The sequence below is a fragment of the Aquarana catesbeiana genome, linkage group LG04, assembly GCF_042186555.1.
Source record: "Aquarana catesbeiana isolate 2022-GZ linkage group LG04, ASM4218655v1, whole genome shotgun sequence".
NCBI classification, from domain to species: Eukaryota; Metazoa; Chordata; class Amphibia; order Anura; family Ranidae; genus Aquarana; species Aquarana catesbeiana.
In genome coordinates, this window is record NC_133327.1 from 417,699,418 (window position 1) to 417,720,730 (window position 21,313).

General features: G+C 42.6%; 1 protein-coding gene across 2 annotated transcripts in view; it reads right to left on the reverse strand.

Annotated features, from left to right (window-relative positions):
* Nucleotides 1-645: 645 nt before the first annotated feature.
* Nucleotides 646-21,313, reverse strand: part of AHI1 (Abelson helper integration site 1) — a 458,771-nt gene continuing 438,103 nt past the window's right edge. For both annotated transcript variants that reach the window (XM_073627325.1, XM_073627324.1), the window contains exon 25: nucleotides 646-5,277. In XM_073627325.1, coding sequence (XP_073483426.1) covers nucleotides 5,070-5,277 — 208 coding nt within the window. In that variant the 3' untranslated portion in view covers nucleotides 646-5,069. The remainder of the gene's footprint in view (nucleotides 5,278-21,313) is intronic.

Below are 21,313 nucleotides of genomic sequence, written 5' to 3' on the forward strand. Positions count from 1 at the left end.
TGGGATGACAGCCATGCAGACCAATTTGATGCAGTGTGCGGCGTATGGTCTGAGCACTGACAGGTTGACCCCCCACCCCTTCAACCTCTGCAGCAATCCTGGCAGCACTCATACATCTATTTCCCAAAGACAATCCCTGGATATGATGCTGAGCATGTGCATTCAACTTCTTTGGTTGACCATGGTGAGGCCTGTTCTGAGTGGACCCTGTCCTGTTAAACCGCTGTATGGTCTTGGCCACTGTGCTGCAGCTCAGTTTCAGGGTCTTGGCAATCTTCAAATAGCTTAGGGGCCATCTTTAAGTAGAGAGACAATTCTTTTTTTAAGATCCTCAGAGAGTTCTTTGCCATGAGGTGCCATGTTGAACTTCCAGTGACAAGTATGAGAGAGTGAGAGCGATAACACCAAACTGAACACACCTGCGACCTTGTAACACTAACGAGTCACATGACACCAGGGAGTGAAAATGGCTAATTGGGCCCAATTTGGACATTTTCACTTAGGGGTGTACTCACTTTTGTTGCCAGGGGTTTAGACATTAATGGCTGTGTGTTGAGTTATTTTAAGAGGACAGCAAATTCACACTGTTATACAAGCTGTACACTCACTACTTTACATTGTAGCAAAGTGTCATTTCTTCAGTGTTGTCACATGAAAAGATATAATAAAATATTTACAAAAATGTGAGAGGTTTACTCACTTTTGTGAGATACGGTATATAATAATAGCCTATTTGCAATCATACCTATTGTACAAATATTATGACTGGATTTTTATTTACATGTTATCACAGAATGCATTCTGAACATCTTTGCCTGTTGTTTTTTTTTGTTTTGTTTTTGTTTGTATAAAACATGTAGCAAAGATTTGAAAAAGAATATAGACTTTGGCAATAGTAATAAAATAGATTTACTCAATATCCATACTAAATGTCAATCATACTGTACTTTAAACTTTACACACAGGATGCAAACTAGTTTCAGGTTCAAAGTAACTTAGGATAAAAAAAATGTATGAGAAGGGATGTTTCCCCAGAGCTTGGTGAAAGAATACCCAATTGCTAGCAAATAAAAATAAATAAATAAAAACACATTTTATGCACATGATATTATGATATGGCAACCAGCAAAGGGGCTGGGTGCAAAATTTGTGCCTTTTTTTTCTATAAGCCTCTAAACGCCTATGTGTGCAAGGACATACTGTATATACTAACATGCGGGCGCATTTAGAGTCAGAAAAAAACAAACGACAGACGCCCCTAACAACAGCTTGAAAAACGTTCAGTGTGCATGAGGCCTTGTGCATGTGTCTTTGAAGGGTCCATTTGGTGCAGAGTACATGCCAGGATTTGCATACATGTTAAGCCCAGCACCTTTAGAATGATAGAATGTTAAAATACCTGTCAGGTTTTTATTACTGCCTGAGCACCCACTGTGGATATTAACCTTTTCTGTTCTTCTTGGTAATCATCGTCATGTGTCCTAAACACAAATTTTTTACAGTTGTCAGCAAAACAAGAATAAGTGTAAATCTTCCAAAGAGGACACCAGTTCTGGTGAAAACTATCTAAAGGGGATTTCCCTTCAACTTTGAGGGCCGCTTCGTACCGCAATTTCCGCATGCGCGTTTTTCATGTGTTCCGGTGTGTTGTTGTTGTGTGTTATAAAAAAAATGCATCAAATAACACAGCAAGACAGTTGTTTACAACCATCTTTACTACTGGGCTCTGTTACTGATCTGTTAAAGCCTCAGAATTTGGGAGGCAGTGGGGCTGATTTACTAAAGGGCACATGCGTACACTGGTGCATTGATTTTGTATGGAAAAGCAAAATGGAAATGTGTACACAATGTATATACAATACACTATGGTATGCTATGGAATATATGTTCCAGTGTACATTCTCTAATGTTTTGCTGGCAGCATTTTTAAATGCACATGTGATATTTAAATGAAGCCACACCAAGTGTGACCTGCTCTCATTAAAGAAATGGATTTTACAGGAAATGCAAATTTTAGATTGTCTTTCTTGTTCATCGAGGGATATAGGATTTAGGGGCATCTGAAGGATGGGCAACTGTAACAAAACACTAACAGCCCCCCTCCCAAAAAAAAAACTGGGGGCTCTGCAGCCTAAAGAGCTGTGACCTTATGCCTGAAACTGCCATCAGAAGAAGTCTGGACATCCACCTTGTATAACTTTTGAATATAGGAACAGGTAGCAGCCTTGCAAATGTAGGAAAATGTTGCCTAATGCGAAGATGGGAAGATAGGGGGCATGCAATTATGCATCCTTGTTGTCCATAGAGGCCAGACTGCCTCCCTTCCCTGTTAAAGGATAAGTTCACCTTAAAAAATAAACAAATGCACATTTTTTTTGCAGGTAAAAAAATGTGCATTTACTATTATTTTCTTAGGAGCATGTAAAGCATTGCACCCACGTGATCAGCAGATCACGAGTGCAATGTCAGGCTCCTGCAGACTCAGTGTAGCTGTCTGCCTGTATCATCAATATGGGCAGGCAGCTACTTCAGTTCAGGAAGATTCAAGGAACTACGAGGATGATCACCAGTGCCCTGCTTGTTACACATCACTAGTATGCTGGACTGAATTGGTCGGGAGTGAAGCTGGGCAAAAGGAACGACCTCAAAGAATGCTACCATTAAGCCCAGAACTCTCATGCAGAAAAGAACTGGGGGTTACCATAGGGACTAAGGGAACCAAACTACTCTTGCGGAAGGAAGATTATGGCTTGGGCTGTGTTCATGGTTAGACCCAGATACTTCAGATGGTGTGGGGGTTGGAGAGCAGACTTTGAAATGCTGATTGTCCAGTATTGGGCGGCTACCCCCATTTAGCTTGGGGCTGTGAATAGGTCCAAACAGAAACCTTGAAATCATTCTTCTGTAGGAACTGGTACAACCATTCCTTGTCCCTGAAACTGGTGCAAGGGGGTCATTAACTCCGCCTTCTTTTGGTCTAAAGCTGGCAGAATGGAAAGTAAAAAAACCAAGAGGGGGCAGAGATAGAAACTCTATTTTGTACTTCTTTTAAATGACAAATTGGACCCAGAGGTCTGGATCCAGACTGGGGCAAATGCAACCAGACATTCCCCCACTCTAAGCTGTGGAGACACCCCTTCATTGTGAGGAGGGCTTCTGGGTAGGCTTGGTGGTAGGCGGAGGAGACTTAGCCGGCTATACATGCATTGAAATTTCACCAGTTCAGTAAGAACCAGATGAATTTCAATACATGTATGGGCTAGCTGGTTGTGCGATTTGTGTACAACCAGGCTGCCGGGTTTTTCCTGGATTATTGCTGCCTGCTATAATCAGCAACACTGATCATTGTCTTTTGACAATGGGGAAGGCCCCTTGCTGGCAGAATACAATAGCTCGCTCAGCGGGAGTGATTCATTTTTTAAAATTTAACCTGCTGTTTGAATGGCCTGCCTTAGGCTTTTTCTTGTGAAGTAGCAGTAACTTTCCCCTAGTGACTTCCTTGATGAATTTATCAAGGGATTCCCCAATTAGGCTGTCGCTAACATTGCACTGACACCCACTGCAGGTTGCAAAGGATAGTGCAATTTGAATGTTGTGCAGGTAATGCACACAGATTGTGGTTTTCCCTCACTGCGTTCTAGTGTGAACCAGGACTAAGTGCCCATAATGTCTTCTTTTGGCTGTGGAGTCAGGTGCTGTTAGGCAAAGGTTAGTGCACACGGCATCAATTTATGTGTCCACAGAGGAGAGCATTTGGTATGTAGCTGTAGCTTGTACCTCATAAAATGCAGGGTAAGGAAAATCCTGTGCAGCCTCCGCTACAAATACTGTCCTGCATAATATCCTAAAGTAAAAGAGCTGACCATGTTCCTGTGGTTGTGTCTCTGTAGAAGATGGCAATAGGAGTGCAGCAACAAGCTGTGTACATTTTCTTCATCCTCCTGAGTCCAGATAGGAAGGGAAAAAAAAAACGAATTTAAATTGCTTGCACTGAGAAATGTTGGAAACCAAATGGCTGCGGGTACCACAATAAAGTGAATAATTCCCAAATCCTCTTCCTGTGAAACTGACTAGTATTGTGCTACACATTGCGGCATGCACTATTAAAGGCCAGGAACTGGTGTTAAGATACATAAAAAGCTGTCTTATCTTATCCACAATGTTGGGCCTACTTGCCCATTATGGTGGGCATACCCTTGAAGGGGTCTTTAGGGTCTGGGAACCATAAACACGGACTACAACTCTGGACCTATATAGCACCTTGCGGTCAACTACACACATTGCATTTTGTGCCAAGGTGAGCTCCTTACACAGCCTGAAACAAACATTACAGGCTGGCCCCCACACAACGGGGTCCGGGTATGGTCTCTAAGATACACACCGAGAGTCACTGGTCCATCACCCAAGGACACTAGCAAAAACTGGAATCTCACGAAACTTGAGTGGGAGGGGTAATAAGATTGTGTAGTAAGGCTGGCTCTAGCAAGTTTCCAATCACCAGAAGGTAGTCTGCATATAAACCCACTGTCTATGAAGTCCTTTACTGTATGATTAAAATACGTTTTCCAAAAATGTCCAAATACAGTATTTATGTATAATTCTCCTGGGAGAGAAGCGCAATCAGTCAGTCCAGTGGGGTCTGGGTGGGGCTCCAAAGCTACTGCTGATGATACACTGATCCTAATAAATGTGTATAGAGAGACCAGCTCAAGCCGCATGTAAGGAAGGGTTGATGGAAGAAAAAAATGAATCTTGAAGAAAAAATGGCTAGTAAAACCAGTTAAACTTTATCTATCCTGAGACACTGGCAAAATACTGGAGCATGCTGGGAGTGGGAGGGATTAAATTGGGCTGGTCACTGTTTATTTGCAAGTGTCCTGTAGGTGGCAGTATAACCCAAAAGTCTCTGAATCTTGTATCCCTCAATGAAGGAGAAACAAATATTTCAAAATAAAGTTGCATGGTTATAATCTATACTTAAATATTTTTGCTGAAGTCCAATTGTGACTGGTTTTCTTTAAGGCTGTTATGGTGCACATTACTTGAATTCACAGACATGGTCTTGACTCTCACTCATCTGGCTCAAACGCAACATTTGTTTTCCCAACTGTTTGTGATTTTTTAAAACTGGTCTTCTTTTTTGGTTTAACACTGTGATCCAGTCTTGGGAGATCCCGTTCAGAACCCATAGAAGTCGTGGTTCCAATCAGAAAGGCCCCCGGCTGTGAACTTACATCAGTTAATTTTGACATGTCCTGTGTTCTTTGCCTTGTTCTTCTAATAAAATAAGTATGAAAAAAATACATTTCAGAAGGTAATATATAACAAAAATATAACAAGTACAAAATGAATTACAAAATTTGAAAACATTCATATTTATTTTTAAAGACCAACTTCAACAAAAACTTTATAACTCTATGATTAGTTTGGGATATAACAAGGGAGTGGTTAAAGCCTGTATCCGTTTTTATTGCTGATTGTGTCTGGCTGGAGTGGCTAGGCCAGAGTGGCTGATCTCATCTGGGCTGCTTGTTGCCTGGCTGTCATGCTGATTGATTTGGCCTTAACATTTAAAAGAAAGGAATACCTTAAAGCAAATGAATCACCTTTTTTACAAATCCTGACCAAAATGGATTTTTCCACATTGGTTGGAGCAAGGTAGGGTTTGATCCCCATCTAGTCTTCTCTTTCTTGTTGAAAATATAACTCTAAGCAAAAAAATACTGTATGAAGTGCTCTTCAGTGAATTCTTCACAGAAATATACAATACACAAACCAATGACACCAGTAGGCAAAAGGAAAGGGATTGAGTTGAAGTGGTTCTAAAGGCTGAAGGTTTTTTACATTCTATGCATGAAGGTAAAAAACCTTCAGTGTGCAGCTCCCCCCTCAGCCCCCCCCCCCCCCCCCAATACTTACCTAAGCCCGATGTCAATTCAATGCCAGTAAAGTCAAAATAGAAACTAAATATACAAATGCATTCCTGCAATAATCGCTCTGCAGGATAACCAATGGAGCCCAAAATGAAAAGATACTGACTACATCAGATTGATGTGGAGAGGGACTTCTTTCTTATATTATTATATAGGTATATGTTTATAGATCATTCTGATATAGGTGGATACCTATTTGTCGATGAGGAGCTCTTTGGGAAACAACTACATTTAAGAGCATAAGACCTTTTATTTGTATAAATAGTGAGAGTATAACTTGAATAGCAGGGTGGTGGTTTTGGTGCACTATATTGGATAAATTAACAAATTGGGACATCAAAATATCTGCTGTTACTGTGGACTTTTTATTGTACTTTTTCACAAAGGACACTACTGGGGGGATTTACTAAAACTGAAGAGTGTAAATCTACACCCAAGTTTTTTCACATGATATGTGCATTATGTCAACTGTGGTTGCTGATAACGCATGGTACATACTGTATGTTAACACATGAAATTATTTATGCACAAATGTTTTGGAGATAATTAAAGCGCTTCACTATTTTTTCCTTTAAGTTTTAGGTGTTGTTGTTTATTGGTATTATTTTATATTTTATTTTTTGCACATTTTTTTTTTCAAAGTCTTTTTATTGGTTTTCAAAAACAGAAACAAAAACAGAAAAAGAGAACAAACAGTTAAACATACATTGGTCTTATATGATGTCTATGTGATCCTTGCAGGAGTCACGCTGTCACCTTATTCATGAAATATATATTGTGAAATCAGTCATAGCGGTACAGTTTACTGGGTCATGAGTTGGTGCTATATGCAGTTGTACATGGTAAGATAGCATATTGTAGATTTATTGTGTACACCTGGCACCCGCTTGGGAGCTACTTTGTGATTGGGATCTACTAAGAGGCCTCTGAACCGGTGGAGGGATCTGCCAGCCACTTAGACCAGACTTTGCCATATTTGTCAGGGCAGCCTCTGTTGTCATGTGTGTCTTTATACAGAGGTAAGCTATTGTTAATTAATTGTTTCTACAGGGAGAGAGGAGGGGGGGTTGGTTTGCGCCAACTAAGGGCTATAGCTTTACGGGCATAGAACAGGAGCAATCCCACCAGTGTGCGTCCCGCCACCATAGGAATTAGTTGTTCTACCTAGTATGCAGATTGACATTGATGGTTGTAGTGGCACAGAGGTGATTTGTGTGATAAAGTCCAATATCTCCCTCCAATATCCGACAATTGCCGGACAGGTCCAGAAGATGTGGGTGAAGTCCCCAGGAGTCCCACCACATCTCCAACATCCGGGAGGGGAGTCGGAGTTCATTTTGTGTAGTCTGTGAGGGGTAAAATATGCCGATGGACTATCTTGAATTGGATCAGGTGATCTCTCAGGGAGACCAGGGAGCTAAATGGGAAATCCCATATGTGATCCCAGTCATCGTTGTCAAAATTGGGGAAGTCATGGGACCATTTGGATCTTAGCTTTTCCATAGTCAGGAGGGAGGTGACAGTCAGGTGTGAATATAATTGAGAAGTGGGTTTTTTCGCACAATCTGATCTAAGAAGGTCCTCCAGTGAAGATTGGACTAGTTGAGGAGGGGAGTTGGAGAATTGGCGACCGAAGGCATGGGAGAGTTGAAGGAATCGGAAAAAATAGGACTGTGGTATATTAAAATCAGAGTTTAGTTTGGAGAGCGGGACTAGAGATTGATTGGAGATGATCTGTGCCACCGTTTTGACGTTAAATTTGGTCCAGGCATGAGGCTCAGGTAGTTTATAGATGTGCTCAAGGGTTGGGTTTATCCATAGGGGAGCATTGGGTGAGATTGCCTGTTGAGGGTATTTTTCTAATTTGAGACCTGCCCCCCATGCACACAGTGTGGTGCGCATGGAGGGTGTCAGTGGATAGGGGGCTCGAGGGCCTCGGAAAAGCAAAAATTTGAGCGCCTCTAGGTATTTTTGCACATTTTTAATTTATTTTTTGTAGCACAGGGGTCATATCTTTCATTATTATTTTCTAATATAATGTATCACACCAGATCATTTCCTTAAAATTTATCTAAAACATAAAAACAAAAATGTAATATATTGCACCTGCCCTTGTTGTGGTGACTGCTTTAGTCTATTTTTCATGCTGAAAACATTTTCAGCAAGTACAGAAACAATCTGTTAATTTTGCTAGAAATGCAGTGTCCTTGTTACTTCCTGTGAGCTTAAAAGAAAGCACAAGAACCTTATCTTTATTGTGTAAACTACTTTACTAGTCCCATCAATCCATTATGTAAACATGAAGGGACATGAACTGTGTTATTCATAGGACTGTCAGGAAAAGGGGAAAAAGGCCTGAAAAATATGAAAAAATAGGATTTTTTAAAACAGCTTACCTGTAAAATCCTTTTCTTTCGAAGGACATCACGGGACACAGAGCCACAGTAATTACTGATGGGTTATATAGGTATCACTGGTGATTGGACACTGGCACACCCTATCAGGAAGTTCAACCCCCTATATAATCCCTCCCCCTTGCAGGGATACCTCAGTTTTGTAGCCAAGCAATATAGTGTATTAGAAGAGGGGCGGGACCTCTGTGTCCCGTGATGTCCTTCGAAAGAAAAGGATTTTACAGGTAAGCTGTTTTAAAAAATCCTATTTTCTTTCTCGAATATCACGGGACACAGAACCACAGTAATTACTGATGGGATGTCCCAGAGCAATGCTACCTGAGGGGGGGGAACCACGACCAAGTAGGGTGCAATCAGACCTGAGGACCCTGTACCTCTGCCTGCAGCACACTACGCCCAAAGGCGATATCCTCATGCCTTCTCACATCCACCTGATAGAATCTGGTGAATGTATGAACTGAAGACCAGGTTGCGGCCTTGCAGATTTGAGCCATAGAGGCCCGGTGATGCACTGCCCAAGAAGCACCAATAGCCCTTGTGGAATGTGCCCTGATCTGAAACTGAGGAATCTTCTGTTTCAAACCGTAAGCTTGAATGATCAACTGTCGAATCCATTTAGAAATGGTAGCTTTTGACGCTGCCTGTCCTCTATTGGGACCCTCTGGCAGCACAAGCAAAACATCCGTCTTGCGGATCTGAGTAGTTGCCCCTAGATAGGCCTTAACTGCTCTTACTACATCCAACGAATGTAGAGATCTCTCTTCCGGAGAACAGGGATCTGGAAAAAAGGAAGGTAGAACAATGTCTTGGTTTAAATGAAAATCAGAAACCACCTTCGGTAAAAAACTAGGATGAGGGCGTAGTACCACTCTATCCTTGTGTATAATCAAATAAGGCTCCTTACAGGAAAGAGCTGCTAATTCTGATACTCTTCTAGCAGAAGAGATGGCCACCAGAAAAATTAATTTCCTTGTCAACAAGACCAAAGGAATCTGACTTATTGGTTCAAAAGGCTGTTTCTGTAACACAGCCAGGACCAAATTCAAGTCCCAGGGGTTTAGGGGCGCTTTAACCGGAGGATTAAGACGCATCACCCCCTGCATAAAGTTTCGGACCAAAGAATGCAAAGCAAGTGGCCGCTGAAATAATACTGATAAAGCAGAAACCTGGCCCTTGATGGTACTCAAGGCCAGCTTCATCTCTAATCCCATCTGTAGAAAATCAAGGATTCTACCTATGACATATTTCCTGGGATGCCAACCTCTGGATTCACACCAGGTTATATAAGCCTTCCAGACTCTACGATAAATCATCCTGGAAGCTGGCTTCCTTGCATTAATCAAGGTAGATATGACAGGACCTGAGAGCCCACGACTCTTCAGAACGTGGGTCTCAATAGCCAAACCGTCAAATTTAGCGTTTGTAAGGCAGGATGGAACACTGGACCTTGAGATAACAGGTCTGGGCGTACCGGTAGGGTCCACGGGGAACCCACCGTCATCCTTACTATTTCTGCATACCAAGTCCTTCTGGGCCAAGCGGGGGCCACCAGAAGTACCGACTTCCTTTCCTGCCTGATCCTGCGAAGGAGTCGTGGTAGTAGCAGAATAGGCGGGAATGCGTAAATCAGTGAGAACCGATGCCACGGAATCACCAACGCATCCGTCCCGCATGCAAGAGGATCTTTTGTCCTTGCCACAAATCTGTCTATCTTTTTGTTGAATCGGGATGCAAAGAGATTTACATCTGGAACCCCCCATCTTTGGCATATGGCCCAAAAGACGTCGGGATGCAGAGACCATTCCCCTGGAAGTAACTGCTGGCGACTTAGATAGTCCGCCTGCCAATTTCCTATTCCCGGGATGAAAACTGCCGATATGCATGGCACATGCATCTCTGCCCAGACTAAGATCTGGTTCACCTCTTTTTGAGCAGCTCGGCTCCGGGTGCCTCCCTGATGATTGACATAAGCCACTGCTGTGGCATTGTTGGACTGGATCCTGACCGGACAACCCTGTAGCCTGATAGTCCAGGCTTTTAGAGCTAGATGTATCGCCCGGATCTCCAGAATGTTGATGGGTAAGGTCCTCTCTGTCTTGGACCATACCCCTTGGACCGCAGCCTGTTCCAGAACTGCTCCCCAACCTGACAGACTGGCATCTGTTGTTACCACCGTCCAGGTAACCGGTAGAAAGGATTTCCCCTTCTGCAGGTTTTCGGGTATGAGCCACCAATTGAGGCTCTGACGCACCGCATGCGACAAGTGCATCGGAAAGTCTATTGCCTGAACCTTCTTGTTCCAGGTCGACAGAATACTGTGTTGCAGCATTCTTGAGTGAAACTGAGCATAGGGAACTGCTTCGAATGAAGACACCATCTTCCCTAGTAGCCTCATACAAAGGCGGACTGAGGGACCCTTCTTGGTCCTTACTGTCAGAATCAACTCTCTCAAAGCAGTGATCTTTGCCTGGGGTAGAAATATCTTCTCCTGGCTTGTATCTATAATCAGACCTAAATACTCCAGTCTTCTTACTGGTTTTAGGAAAGACTTTTCTAAGTTGAGGATCCAACCCAGGTGTTCTAGATACCTGACCGTGGTCCTCAAGTTTCCCTTCAAAGAGGCTACCGACCGGTCTATCAAGAGCAGGTCGTCTAGGTATGCTATGACATACCCTGAGCCCTTAATCTGGCCAGAGGAGGAGCCAAGATCTTTGTGAACACTCGAGGTGCAGTGGCTATCCCGAAAGGCAGAGCCACAAACTGGAAATGGCGCCCTCCTACCTCGAAGCGCAGAAACTTCTGATGAGCAGGAAAAATGGGCACATGCAGATATGCATCTCTGATGTCTATTGATGCCAGAAATTCTCCTCCCTGCAGGGTGGGAACTACTGTTCGAATTGATTCCATGCGGAAGGATTGAATCCTTAGGAATCGGTTCAGATCCCTTAAGTCCAGAATGGGCCTGACATCCCCATTTGGCTTTTGGACCGTAAAAAGGTTGGAATAGAAGCCCAATCCCTGGTCCTTTGCGGGAACTATCATAATGACCTCCTGCGACAAAAGTCGCTCTAACGCTAGAAGGAGCGACTGCTTCTTCTCTGGGTCTCTGGGAACATTTGATCTGAGGAACCGAGGAGAGGGGAATTCCTGAAACTCCAGCTTGTACCCTAAGGTTACCGTGGAGATTACCCATCTGTCCTGGAAGTCCTCCTGCCAGAGCTCTGAGAACTGTTGCAGTCTTCCCCCCACTCGAGTGAGCGGGGGCGCCCCCTCATGCAGAGGTCTTAGTGTTTTGCCTAGTAGGCTTCTTTCCCCAGGACTTCTTTTGTTCCTGGGGTTGACTCTTGTCTCTGGACCCCGATGGAGGCGGCCGTCGAGACTGCCTGGAGGCTGAAGCCCCCGGCGCTGGGGAAAGAGTCCGTTTGAAAGAGGGACGCTTACTCTTCTTCTTGACAGGTAAGAGAGTGCTTTTCCCACAAGAGATTCTCTTGATATAGTTATCCAAGTCCTCTCCAAACAACCTTGCACCACGAAATGGAAACCCAGCCAGTAGCTTCTTACATGGTGCTTCGGCTGACCAATTTTTCAACCATAGGATTCTACGTATATGCACCAACCCCAGTGAAAGACGGGAGGTTTGCACGATAGAATCTCTAATGGCGTCAACCACAAAGCATAAGGCCGCTGGAAGGTTAGCAAACCCCTGGGCCTGCTGTTCAGGTAATACTTTGATGACCTGCTTAACATGGTCTCTTAAGTATTGACAGACTCCAATCGCTGCTACTGCAGGTTGGGCCACTGATCCTGCTAAGGAGAAAACATCCTTCAATAGGGATTCCATCCTTTTATCTACAGGATCCCTGAGCATCTGAGCATTGTCTACAGGACAAGTCAGGCTATTATTTACGGAGGAAATGGCGGCATCAATAGCCGGTATTCCCCACATTTTAATAAACTTTTCTTCCATCGGATAAAGTGTTGAAAACTTTCTCGGCGGAAAAAAACGTTTGTCTGGGTGATCCCACTCAGAATAAATAAGCTTTTCAAGTAAAGTATGAACAGGAAAAGCATGTGCTGCTTGGAAAGGTTTCAGTGACCCCAAAGCAGAAGAGGATTCTTTAGCAGTTTCAGGTATGGGCAACTTAAATGTGGAGCGGACCAATCCAGTGAGGATCTGCACTAAGACTTTCTCCTCTTGGGAAGTCGCAGAGGGTCCCTCTCCACCTGAATCCTCCGAAGAGGAATCATCCATCCCATCCCGATCCTCTGAAAGGGATTCATCTCCTTTATCCCAGAGCTCCTCTGTCTGAGGGTCTTGGGGAACAGAGGAAAGCCTAGTGCGTTTTCTTCCACTGAGTGAAGACGTAATCACGGCCATTAATCTTTCCTCTAGACCATTAATGGTTGAGGAAAAAACCTCTTGTGTAATATATACAGGGGCTGAAGTGCCAGAAGCAGGTGTAGCCCCTGACCCCGATGGCTCTCCCTGGCTAGCCGTCCCTGGCCCATCTTTAGGGGGGGAGGATGCTGCCGACAGGGGGCCCTCAGAACCTGAACGAGATCCCCTAGTGTCTCTGGTTCCTGGGGTGCTTGAACCTCTTCTACCCATAGTGCAAAGCAACAAGGTGTGAGGTATACAAATGAACACTGCCCGCTGAGCGATGTAGTCTGGCTAAAAGCCTTGCTACCCAATGCTCAGTCTGGTGTTACTTCAGTAAATGCTGCCTAGGAGAATGCCTGTGTCCCACCTTACATGCGACCGTCAGCTCTGTGTCTCTCAGAAGGCTGTGTGCACCTGTACAGAGTGCCTCTAATAGCCTGCAGCTGGCCTGAGTGGGAGTCTAAGCACCTGTGCTGACGTCCCGCCCCCTCCTACACCGCCCCCCCCTCGAGTTTTGAAAAAAACGAGCGCTTCCCGCGCTGCCGACTCTCCTGTCATGCTTCTGGAGAAAGGCTGGGGATGGGGGGGGGGGGAGGGAGGCTGGTAACAAGATCTGCCTGAACGGCTATCTTGAGACATGGTGGCCATTAAGCCGCAGAGCCCGGGTGGTATAACCACTTTCTAGACCCCTGTGGCCCCTCTCTAGCCTGGGGGGGAACATTCAAACATGAGAAATCCCCCTTTCCACCTTACCTGTTTGCAGCCTGCTTGAGACGCTGGGACATAAACAGCGATTACAACACCTGAGACAGAGTCAGCATGTGTAGGTTTGTGCTCTTGGCAGCCCCCGGTGGTCACAATAGGCATAGCATGCATTTACCTTAAAGGAGAAAAGCCACTAGAACTCAAAAATTCTGTGGAATCTCCTCTTACCTTATCCAGCCGCAGGGTGCTGTTTACACAGACCCAATCTTCACCTCTCACGGTGGGCTCCGTTTGAAAAAACCGTCAGAGACTGGGGCCCCCATCAGTAGGGGGATCCAACAGTTCTGGGACCGTAAAGCACCTCGCCAGAAATTAGGAAGTTTAAAGCCATTTTCTGATCTGCGGGGTCCAGCTCTCTAAAAAGAGAAGCATTACGGGTAAAACCTTGTTTCTTCGGACACGAGGCCCGGGTACCATTCAATTCGGCCATGAAAAGACACTTTGAATGGATCCGGTTCGCCTGGCTTGCCCCAGTATAGGATCTTAGGATATTCCCTTTGGAGCTCAGCACAGGACATCTTTACACATCCATCACCTAAGACACTGGCGTAAAAACTGAGGTATCCCTGCAAGGGGGAGGGATTATATAGGGGGTTGAACTTCCTGATAGGGTGTGCCAGTGTCCAATCACCAGTGATACCTATATAACCCATCAGTAATTACTGTGGCTCTGTGTCCCGTGATGTTCGAGAAAGAAATAATGCAGCCACCACATCTAAGGACTGGTAAGCTGTAATATATTACATTTTCGTTTCTGGGATTATATACACTTTAGGAGTAAAACTGTGGCCTCTGGCCAGGTTCTGAAGTAGCAGCAAGATCTTATTGCAGGCACCTCCCAATACCTACACACGTGGTTAAATAATTACCTGAAACAGGCCAGAACCCACAACCCAGATTGCTCTAAAAATCAAAAAGTAACCAGAATTGCTATGGTCACACTGTGACCACAATATTCTTCTCTCGTCTCTTCTCTATTGGTGTCAGTGTATTATAGGTGGGGTAAAGATCTAACAGAAACGTGAGCAAAGGAGGCATGATTGGTGATAGTATGACAGTGTGACCACAGCAGCTGAAAAAAAAAAAAACACTTGTGCGCACAAGCTTATTATGATATGAACATGATAGCTGCATCCTTGAATTTACATATTAATGGCTCATATTTAAAGTGTATCTAAAATCAAGAAAAACAAATAAATTCTATTGTATCTACCCATTCTTAAGCTGGCTATAGATGGATAGAATTTAAAAAAGAAAAAAATTGTTGGATCAATGTAATTTAAAAGATTTTGTAGGCTTTTAACACTTGACACAACACTTTAACATTTTGGAATGAATGGACTTTACCAAACGAAAAACCACAGACACTGTTAGAAAGTCGTTTGCTCAAATAAAATTTTCTTGTCATTGCAGTTGATAATGAATGTCAATTTAACGCACTAATGATTAGAAAAACAAACAAACTTTCTTGGGGACATTCTTTTCCGAAGCATTTTTGTTCAAAATTCTGTCCATCTATGGCCAGCTTTAGATGTGGTGGCTGCATTAATTTTCTTTTTTCAGGCTAAAGACATTTTCTGCAAGTACAGAAAAAATCCTGTTTATCCTACCAGAAATTCAGTGTCTTTGTAACTCCCTGTGCATAAAACCCTAAAAACAATGTAATCAGCTTTCCCAGCTGTCATATGTGAACTTCAAACACCTTTAGCCTGATGTAACAAAGGAAAGGAAGTGAGGTTTGTAGTTCAAATAAGGAGAATGGTCTAGGGAGCATTACTGCACCTACAAAAAAATAGTGCAGTGAGAAAAAGTGTTACTGGCAGGATCACCAGGTGAAAATAAAGGTAACTTACACGAAAAAAATGGTTATGTTAAAATGCCATTTTAGATGCAACTAGTGCTTAGTGGTGTCTATGTTTATAAAATATAATGGAAAATATTTATTTATAGGTGACAAAGTATACAATACCAGACTATTGTTCCTTAGTTACTATTCTCAAAATCTTGCAGTTTTTACTACTTAATTCTAAAATGTCTACAATGTAGAGAAACTGCTTTTATTACTATAAAGCATCCAATTGTAGAATTGTAGAGTTCTTTGAGATTCAAGAAAAGCCTGTTCTTCTAGGGTGAATTAATAACTTCCTCTAGACCTTCATTAGACTAACTAAAGGAAGTAGCCCTTATTTTTTTATACATTGTAACTGCTTACAACCTGACTTGTACTAAAACAGCCTTTGGGCACATTGACTGTCCAATAATGGAAAATAAATAAAGTAAACCAGGAGGAAACATGACCACTACAAAGCAGAAAGTAGAAGTACCAGCACAGAAGTAACAAGTTCTTTTGTTGTTGCAGAGAATAATGAGTACTTCGAGTGTGTGACAGATTTGTTTTCTTTTTTTAAATCTTTATCTATGGTCAAGCTAACCCCCCATTTGTGAGTATATAAGGATGATTTCTTACAATCATAAAAGGGCCTGAAAAAAAGTAGACGGACAGTGTGGTGTACATGGTAGACAGAATACTGGCAGCCAGTAAAAGCCAAGTAACAAATTGAATCTGCTTATTTAAAGCTGTGTACACGTGAGGTGAATGTTGGGAGACATCGGCTGGTTCCAAATAAAACGTCCCCCTGTCAGAACAGGGGAGATCGCTGCACTAATGTCGGATGGTTAGTACAGCTTCTCCGACCGGTGATGCTGGTTTGTAAAAAAAAAAAAAAATATTTGTAGTGTGTACCCGGCTCAACTTTTACAATCGTACAACCGTGCTAACATTCTTTTTACTATAGACTTTCCCACTATGGTTAACAAGATAAAATGTAATATATTTGTTGGATAACAAGAACCAATACACACTGAAAAAGTACACAAAAAAAAAATGGTATTTTTGTATTTACTGTAAAACCCTTTTCTTCGAGTTCATTGAGGGGAACAGCTGGATGGTAAAAAACCTATTGTAGCAAACAGTCCAGATAGAGAATAATAACACATGAGGGGAAGGACCCTTGTCTCTTAACCACATCAAGACCGGACTGTTTCATCCCCTTAAGCCCAGGCCATTTTTCAGATTTCAGTGCTGTCACACTTTGAATGGCCATTACTCAATCATACAACACTGCACCCAAATTAATTTTATATAATTTTTTTTAGAAATAGTTTTTTTTTGTGGTATTTAATCATCACTTGCTTTTTTTTTATTGTTTTTGCTATATACAAGAAAAAATATGTGTTTCTTTAGGTATTGTTATTTTGTAAATAAATAATCATTTGGTCAGATCTCTTCTGCTGCATTTTTTTGGTAAAAATAACCCAGAATCAGTGTATAATATTTAGTCTGTGTGAAAGTTAGCGAGTCTACAAACTATGCTACATATATTTGAAAATGGACGAATCCTGATGTACTGACTATCCCATCTCATTTCTTGAGGCCCTAAAAATGCCAGGACTGTACCAATACCCCCCAAATGACCTTTTTGGAAAGTAGACAGACCAGGGTATTTAGAGAGAGGCATGGTTATTTTTTTTTTTTATTTAACTGCTTGCTCGTCATTATACTGCGGCAGGTCGGCACGATCCCGCAAGCCATCGTAGCTATACATCGGCTCCTTTAAGTGGAATAGCAGGCGCGCCCACTGCACTCGGGGGTGCCGATGCTTGTGGCCGACGGTCGTGATGAGCGCCGGCCACAAGCGATCGTGGGCACGAGAGGCAGAACAGGGATGTGTGTGTAAACACACACATCCCTGTTCTGCGAGGAGAGACAGATCGTGAGTTCCTAATAACTAGGAATCATGATCTTTCATTTCCTCTAGGTCAGTCCCCTCCCCCTACAGTTAGAAACACACAGGGAACACAGTTAACCCCTTGATCATGCCCTAGTGTTAACCCCTTCCCTGCCAGTGACTTTTTACAGTAATCAGTGCATTTTTATAGCACTGATCGCTGTATAAATGGCAATGGTCCCAAAAATGTGTCAAAAGTGTCCAATGTGTCTGCCATAATGTCCCAGTCCTGATAAAAATCACAGATCGCCGACATTACTAGTAAAAAAAATAATAATAATAAAAATGCTATAAATCTATCCCCTATTTTGTAGACGCTATAACTTTTGCACAAACCAATATACGCTTATTGCGATTTTTTGTACCAAAAATATGTAGAAGAATACATATTGGCCTAAACTGACAAAAAATTTGCTGTTTTAAAAAAAAAATGGGGATATTTATTATAGCAAAAAGTACAAAATATTGTGTTTTTTTTTTCAAAATTGTCGCTCTTTTTTTTATTCAGCAGCCAAATCCTCCGGGGTTGAAGTGGTTAAAGTTGTTTTTTCTCGCACACAGCATAGGCATACTTACAATTACACCCCAAAATACATTCTGCTGCACCTCCTTAGTATGGAGATACCACATGTGAGATTTCACTGCCTTGATACATAGAGAGTCCCACAATCCAAAGAACATCTTACGTGTCTAATTTCCTGACTACCTATCATATTTTTTAAGCCCCTGAAGTGCCAGGACAGAAAAAATACCCACAAAATGAGCCCATTTTGGAAATCAAGCAGTCTAAACGGCATAGTGAGTCTTTTGAAAAGGTCATTTGTTTACCACAAGTTTTTGGAAAATGTGAGAAAGAAAATGAAAATGTATTTTTTACACAAAGTTGTCAACTAAGATATTTCTAGCACACACCATAGGCATACTTAGAATTACACCCAAAGCACATTCTGCTATTTCTCCTGAGCATGGCAATACCACATTTTCACAGTCTAGCTGCATAGAAAGGCCCAAAATCCAGAGAACACCTTATGGCGTTCCAAGGGCACAAATTACACATCTAATTTCCTGAATGTCTATCACAGTTTTGGAGACCCTGACGAACCAGGACAGTGGAAACACCCACAAAATAAAATAACCAAATTTTGGAAAGCAAACACCCCAAGGTATAGTGGGTAAAATAATTATTTGATCCCCTGCAGATTTTGTAAGTTTTCCCACTTACAAAGAAACAAAGGGGGTTATTTACTAAAGGAAACTCCACTTTGCACTGCAAGTGCACTTGAAAGTGCATTTGGAAGTAAAGTCGCTGTAGATCCAAGGGGGGCATGCAAGGAAAATAAAAAACAGCATTTTAGCTTGCACATGATTGGATGATAAAATCAGCAGAGCTTCCACTCATTTCAGATCTACCCCTTAGATTTGGAGCGACTACAATTCCAAGTGCACTTTCAGTGCACTTGCAGTGCAAAGTGGATTTGCCTTTCGTAAATAAACCGCAAAGGGTCTATAATTGCTGTCATAGGTATATTTTAAATGATAAAGACTGAATATCAACCAAAAATCCAGAAAAAACACATGATACAAATGTTATAAATTAAGTTGCAGTTCAGTGAATAAAATAAGTATTTGATCCCCCTGCCAACCAACAATAATTCTGGCTCCCACAGACTGGCTACAGTATGTGCTCATGTGATACACAGACTAGCCCTGCCAATTTAAGAAGATGCTCCTAACGACAACTTGTTATGTGTAAAAAAGTCACTTGTTCACAGAATCTTCTTCCATCCAAACTTCACGATCATGGGCAAGACCAAAGAGCTGTGAAAGGATGTCAGGGTCAAGATTGTAGACCTGTGCACGGCTGGAATGGGCTACAAGACCATCATCAAAAGGTTGGTGAGAAGGAGACAACTGCTGGAGTGATTATTCGCAAAGAAATAAAAAAATAACCATCAATCGCCCTCAGTCTGGAGCTCCATGCAGGATTTCGCCTCATAGGGTAAGCATGATCATGAGAAAAGTGAGGGATCAGCCCAGAACTACACTGGATTAGCTTTTGAATGATCTCAAGGCAGTTGGGACCACAGTCACCAAACAAACCATAGGTAACACAATACACCGCCATGGATTGAAAGCCTGCTCTTATGGTTCCAGGAGTACAGTTGTCTACAGAGGATGGCTGGGACTGGTGTGGCTGTGATCAGGGACACTGAGACTTGTGTGGCCATGATCAGGGACACTGGAACTGGTGTGGCCATGATCGGGGACACTGGGACTGGAGTGGCCATGATCAGGGACACTTGGACTGGTGTGGAGGCGATTAGGGACACTGTGACTGGTGTGGCAGTGATTAGGGACACTGACTGGTGCAGGGATGATTAGAGACACTGAATGCTGTGGTAGTGATTAGGGACACGGCTGCAGTGACTGGCAGCACTGGTGGTCAGGTAACACTGTGCTGTTGTGGCAGTGATCAGAGACAATGGCTGGCAGCACTAACATACAGTAATATCAGAGTAGCCAGCCATTGTACATGATGATCACCACCATAGCAGTACAATATCACCATAGTGACACTGCACTTGCTCTGGTAAAAAATATGTTAAAAAAAAAAAAAAAAAAAAATTTAAATACGGTCACCAGAGAAGTGCAGTGTTACCACTGACTGAAATACGACCAGCTCCTGCAGAACCACACAAATTTTCATCTATGTATGGCCACCTTTGAAGATAGTGGAATTGGAAAAGAAAGAATCATTTTGAGTCTGAAATGACAGGAAAGGAATCAGTCTGTCTAAAAGAACGTAGTGACAGAAAGGTAAACTGTTATTGCCCTCACAACATCCAGGCAATGGACAAAAAAAAACCTCATGGGGTGAACTGGTGCCAGACACAAGGAAGGCAACGCAGTGATTACTGGAAAACACTTTTGCAAAACTGATAACTCTTCTGGTCAAAGAAGAAGCCCAAGAAGAGCTACCATACAGAACTGCAGGGCCAAAAGATTAGCTTGATGCTAAAGGACAAGATTTGTTCTACCCCAGATCGGAGAAAGAAAGAACTGAAAGGCTCATGGGAAAAAACTTCCAGGGACTTTCACCATTAAAAAAGGCTCTGGCATTTGATGATAAATGTTGTGGAAGATGATTTATGAGCTTACAAAATGTTCAAAATTGTTGTTGTTCCCACCTCTGAGTTACAGATCAGGTTGATCTGCTAGGGGCCATCAAGCATCAGCTAACAGACAAACAGGGTTCACATACCAGACTTTCTGAGGCCCATCCAGAGTTATGGGAATGACTGGAAGGATCTCAGCATTGGCCCTATATAGTAGGCAAGGCAAAGTTCCACATGAGGTAATGGATAGATCAGGGTATACTAATCCTACAACACTACCAGTGCACCTGCTGCAGGGTCCTTGTCCTGAAAACAACCGTCCAGCTTTATGATGTTATGATTTTTATAATTATTCCCAAACCCAGACATATGTCTCTGAACACCTCCAGATGGACAAACCATGTGTCCTGGTCAGACATTAGGGGGTTATTTACGAAAGGCAAATCCACTTTTCATTACAAGTGCACTTGGAAGTGCAGTCGCTGTAGATCTGAGGGGAAGATCTGAAATGAGGGGAAACTCTGCTGATTTTATCATTCAATCATGTGCAAAATGCTGTTTTTTATTTTCCTTGCATGTGCCCCTCAGATCTACAGCGACTGCACTTTCAGTGCACTTTCAGGTGCACTTGTAGTGCAAAGTGGATTTGCTTTTTGTAAATAACCCCCATTGTCTGCCAATTATATACAATGGAGAATGAAGTTAACGGAACATGGAAAATCTACACAGGACAGTAGAATAAATCTACCAGTAGCTGTTGATAAGAGAAAGTCTTCCAATTCCACAAAATACAGTGCCTTGAAAAAGTATTCACACCCCTTGAGATTTTCCACATTTTGTCATGTTACAACCAAAAGCGTTAATGTATTTTATTGGGATTTTATGGGATAGACCAATACAAATGGCACATAATTGT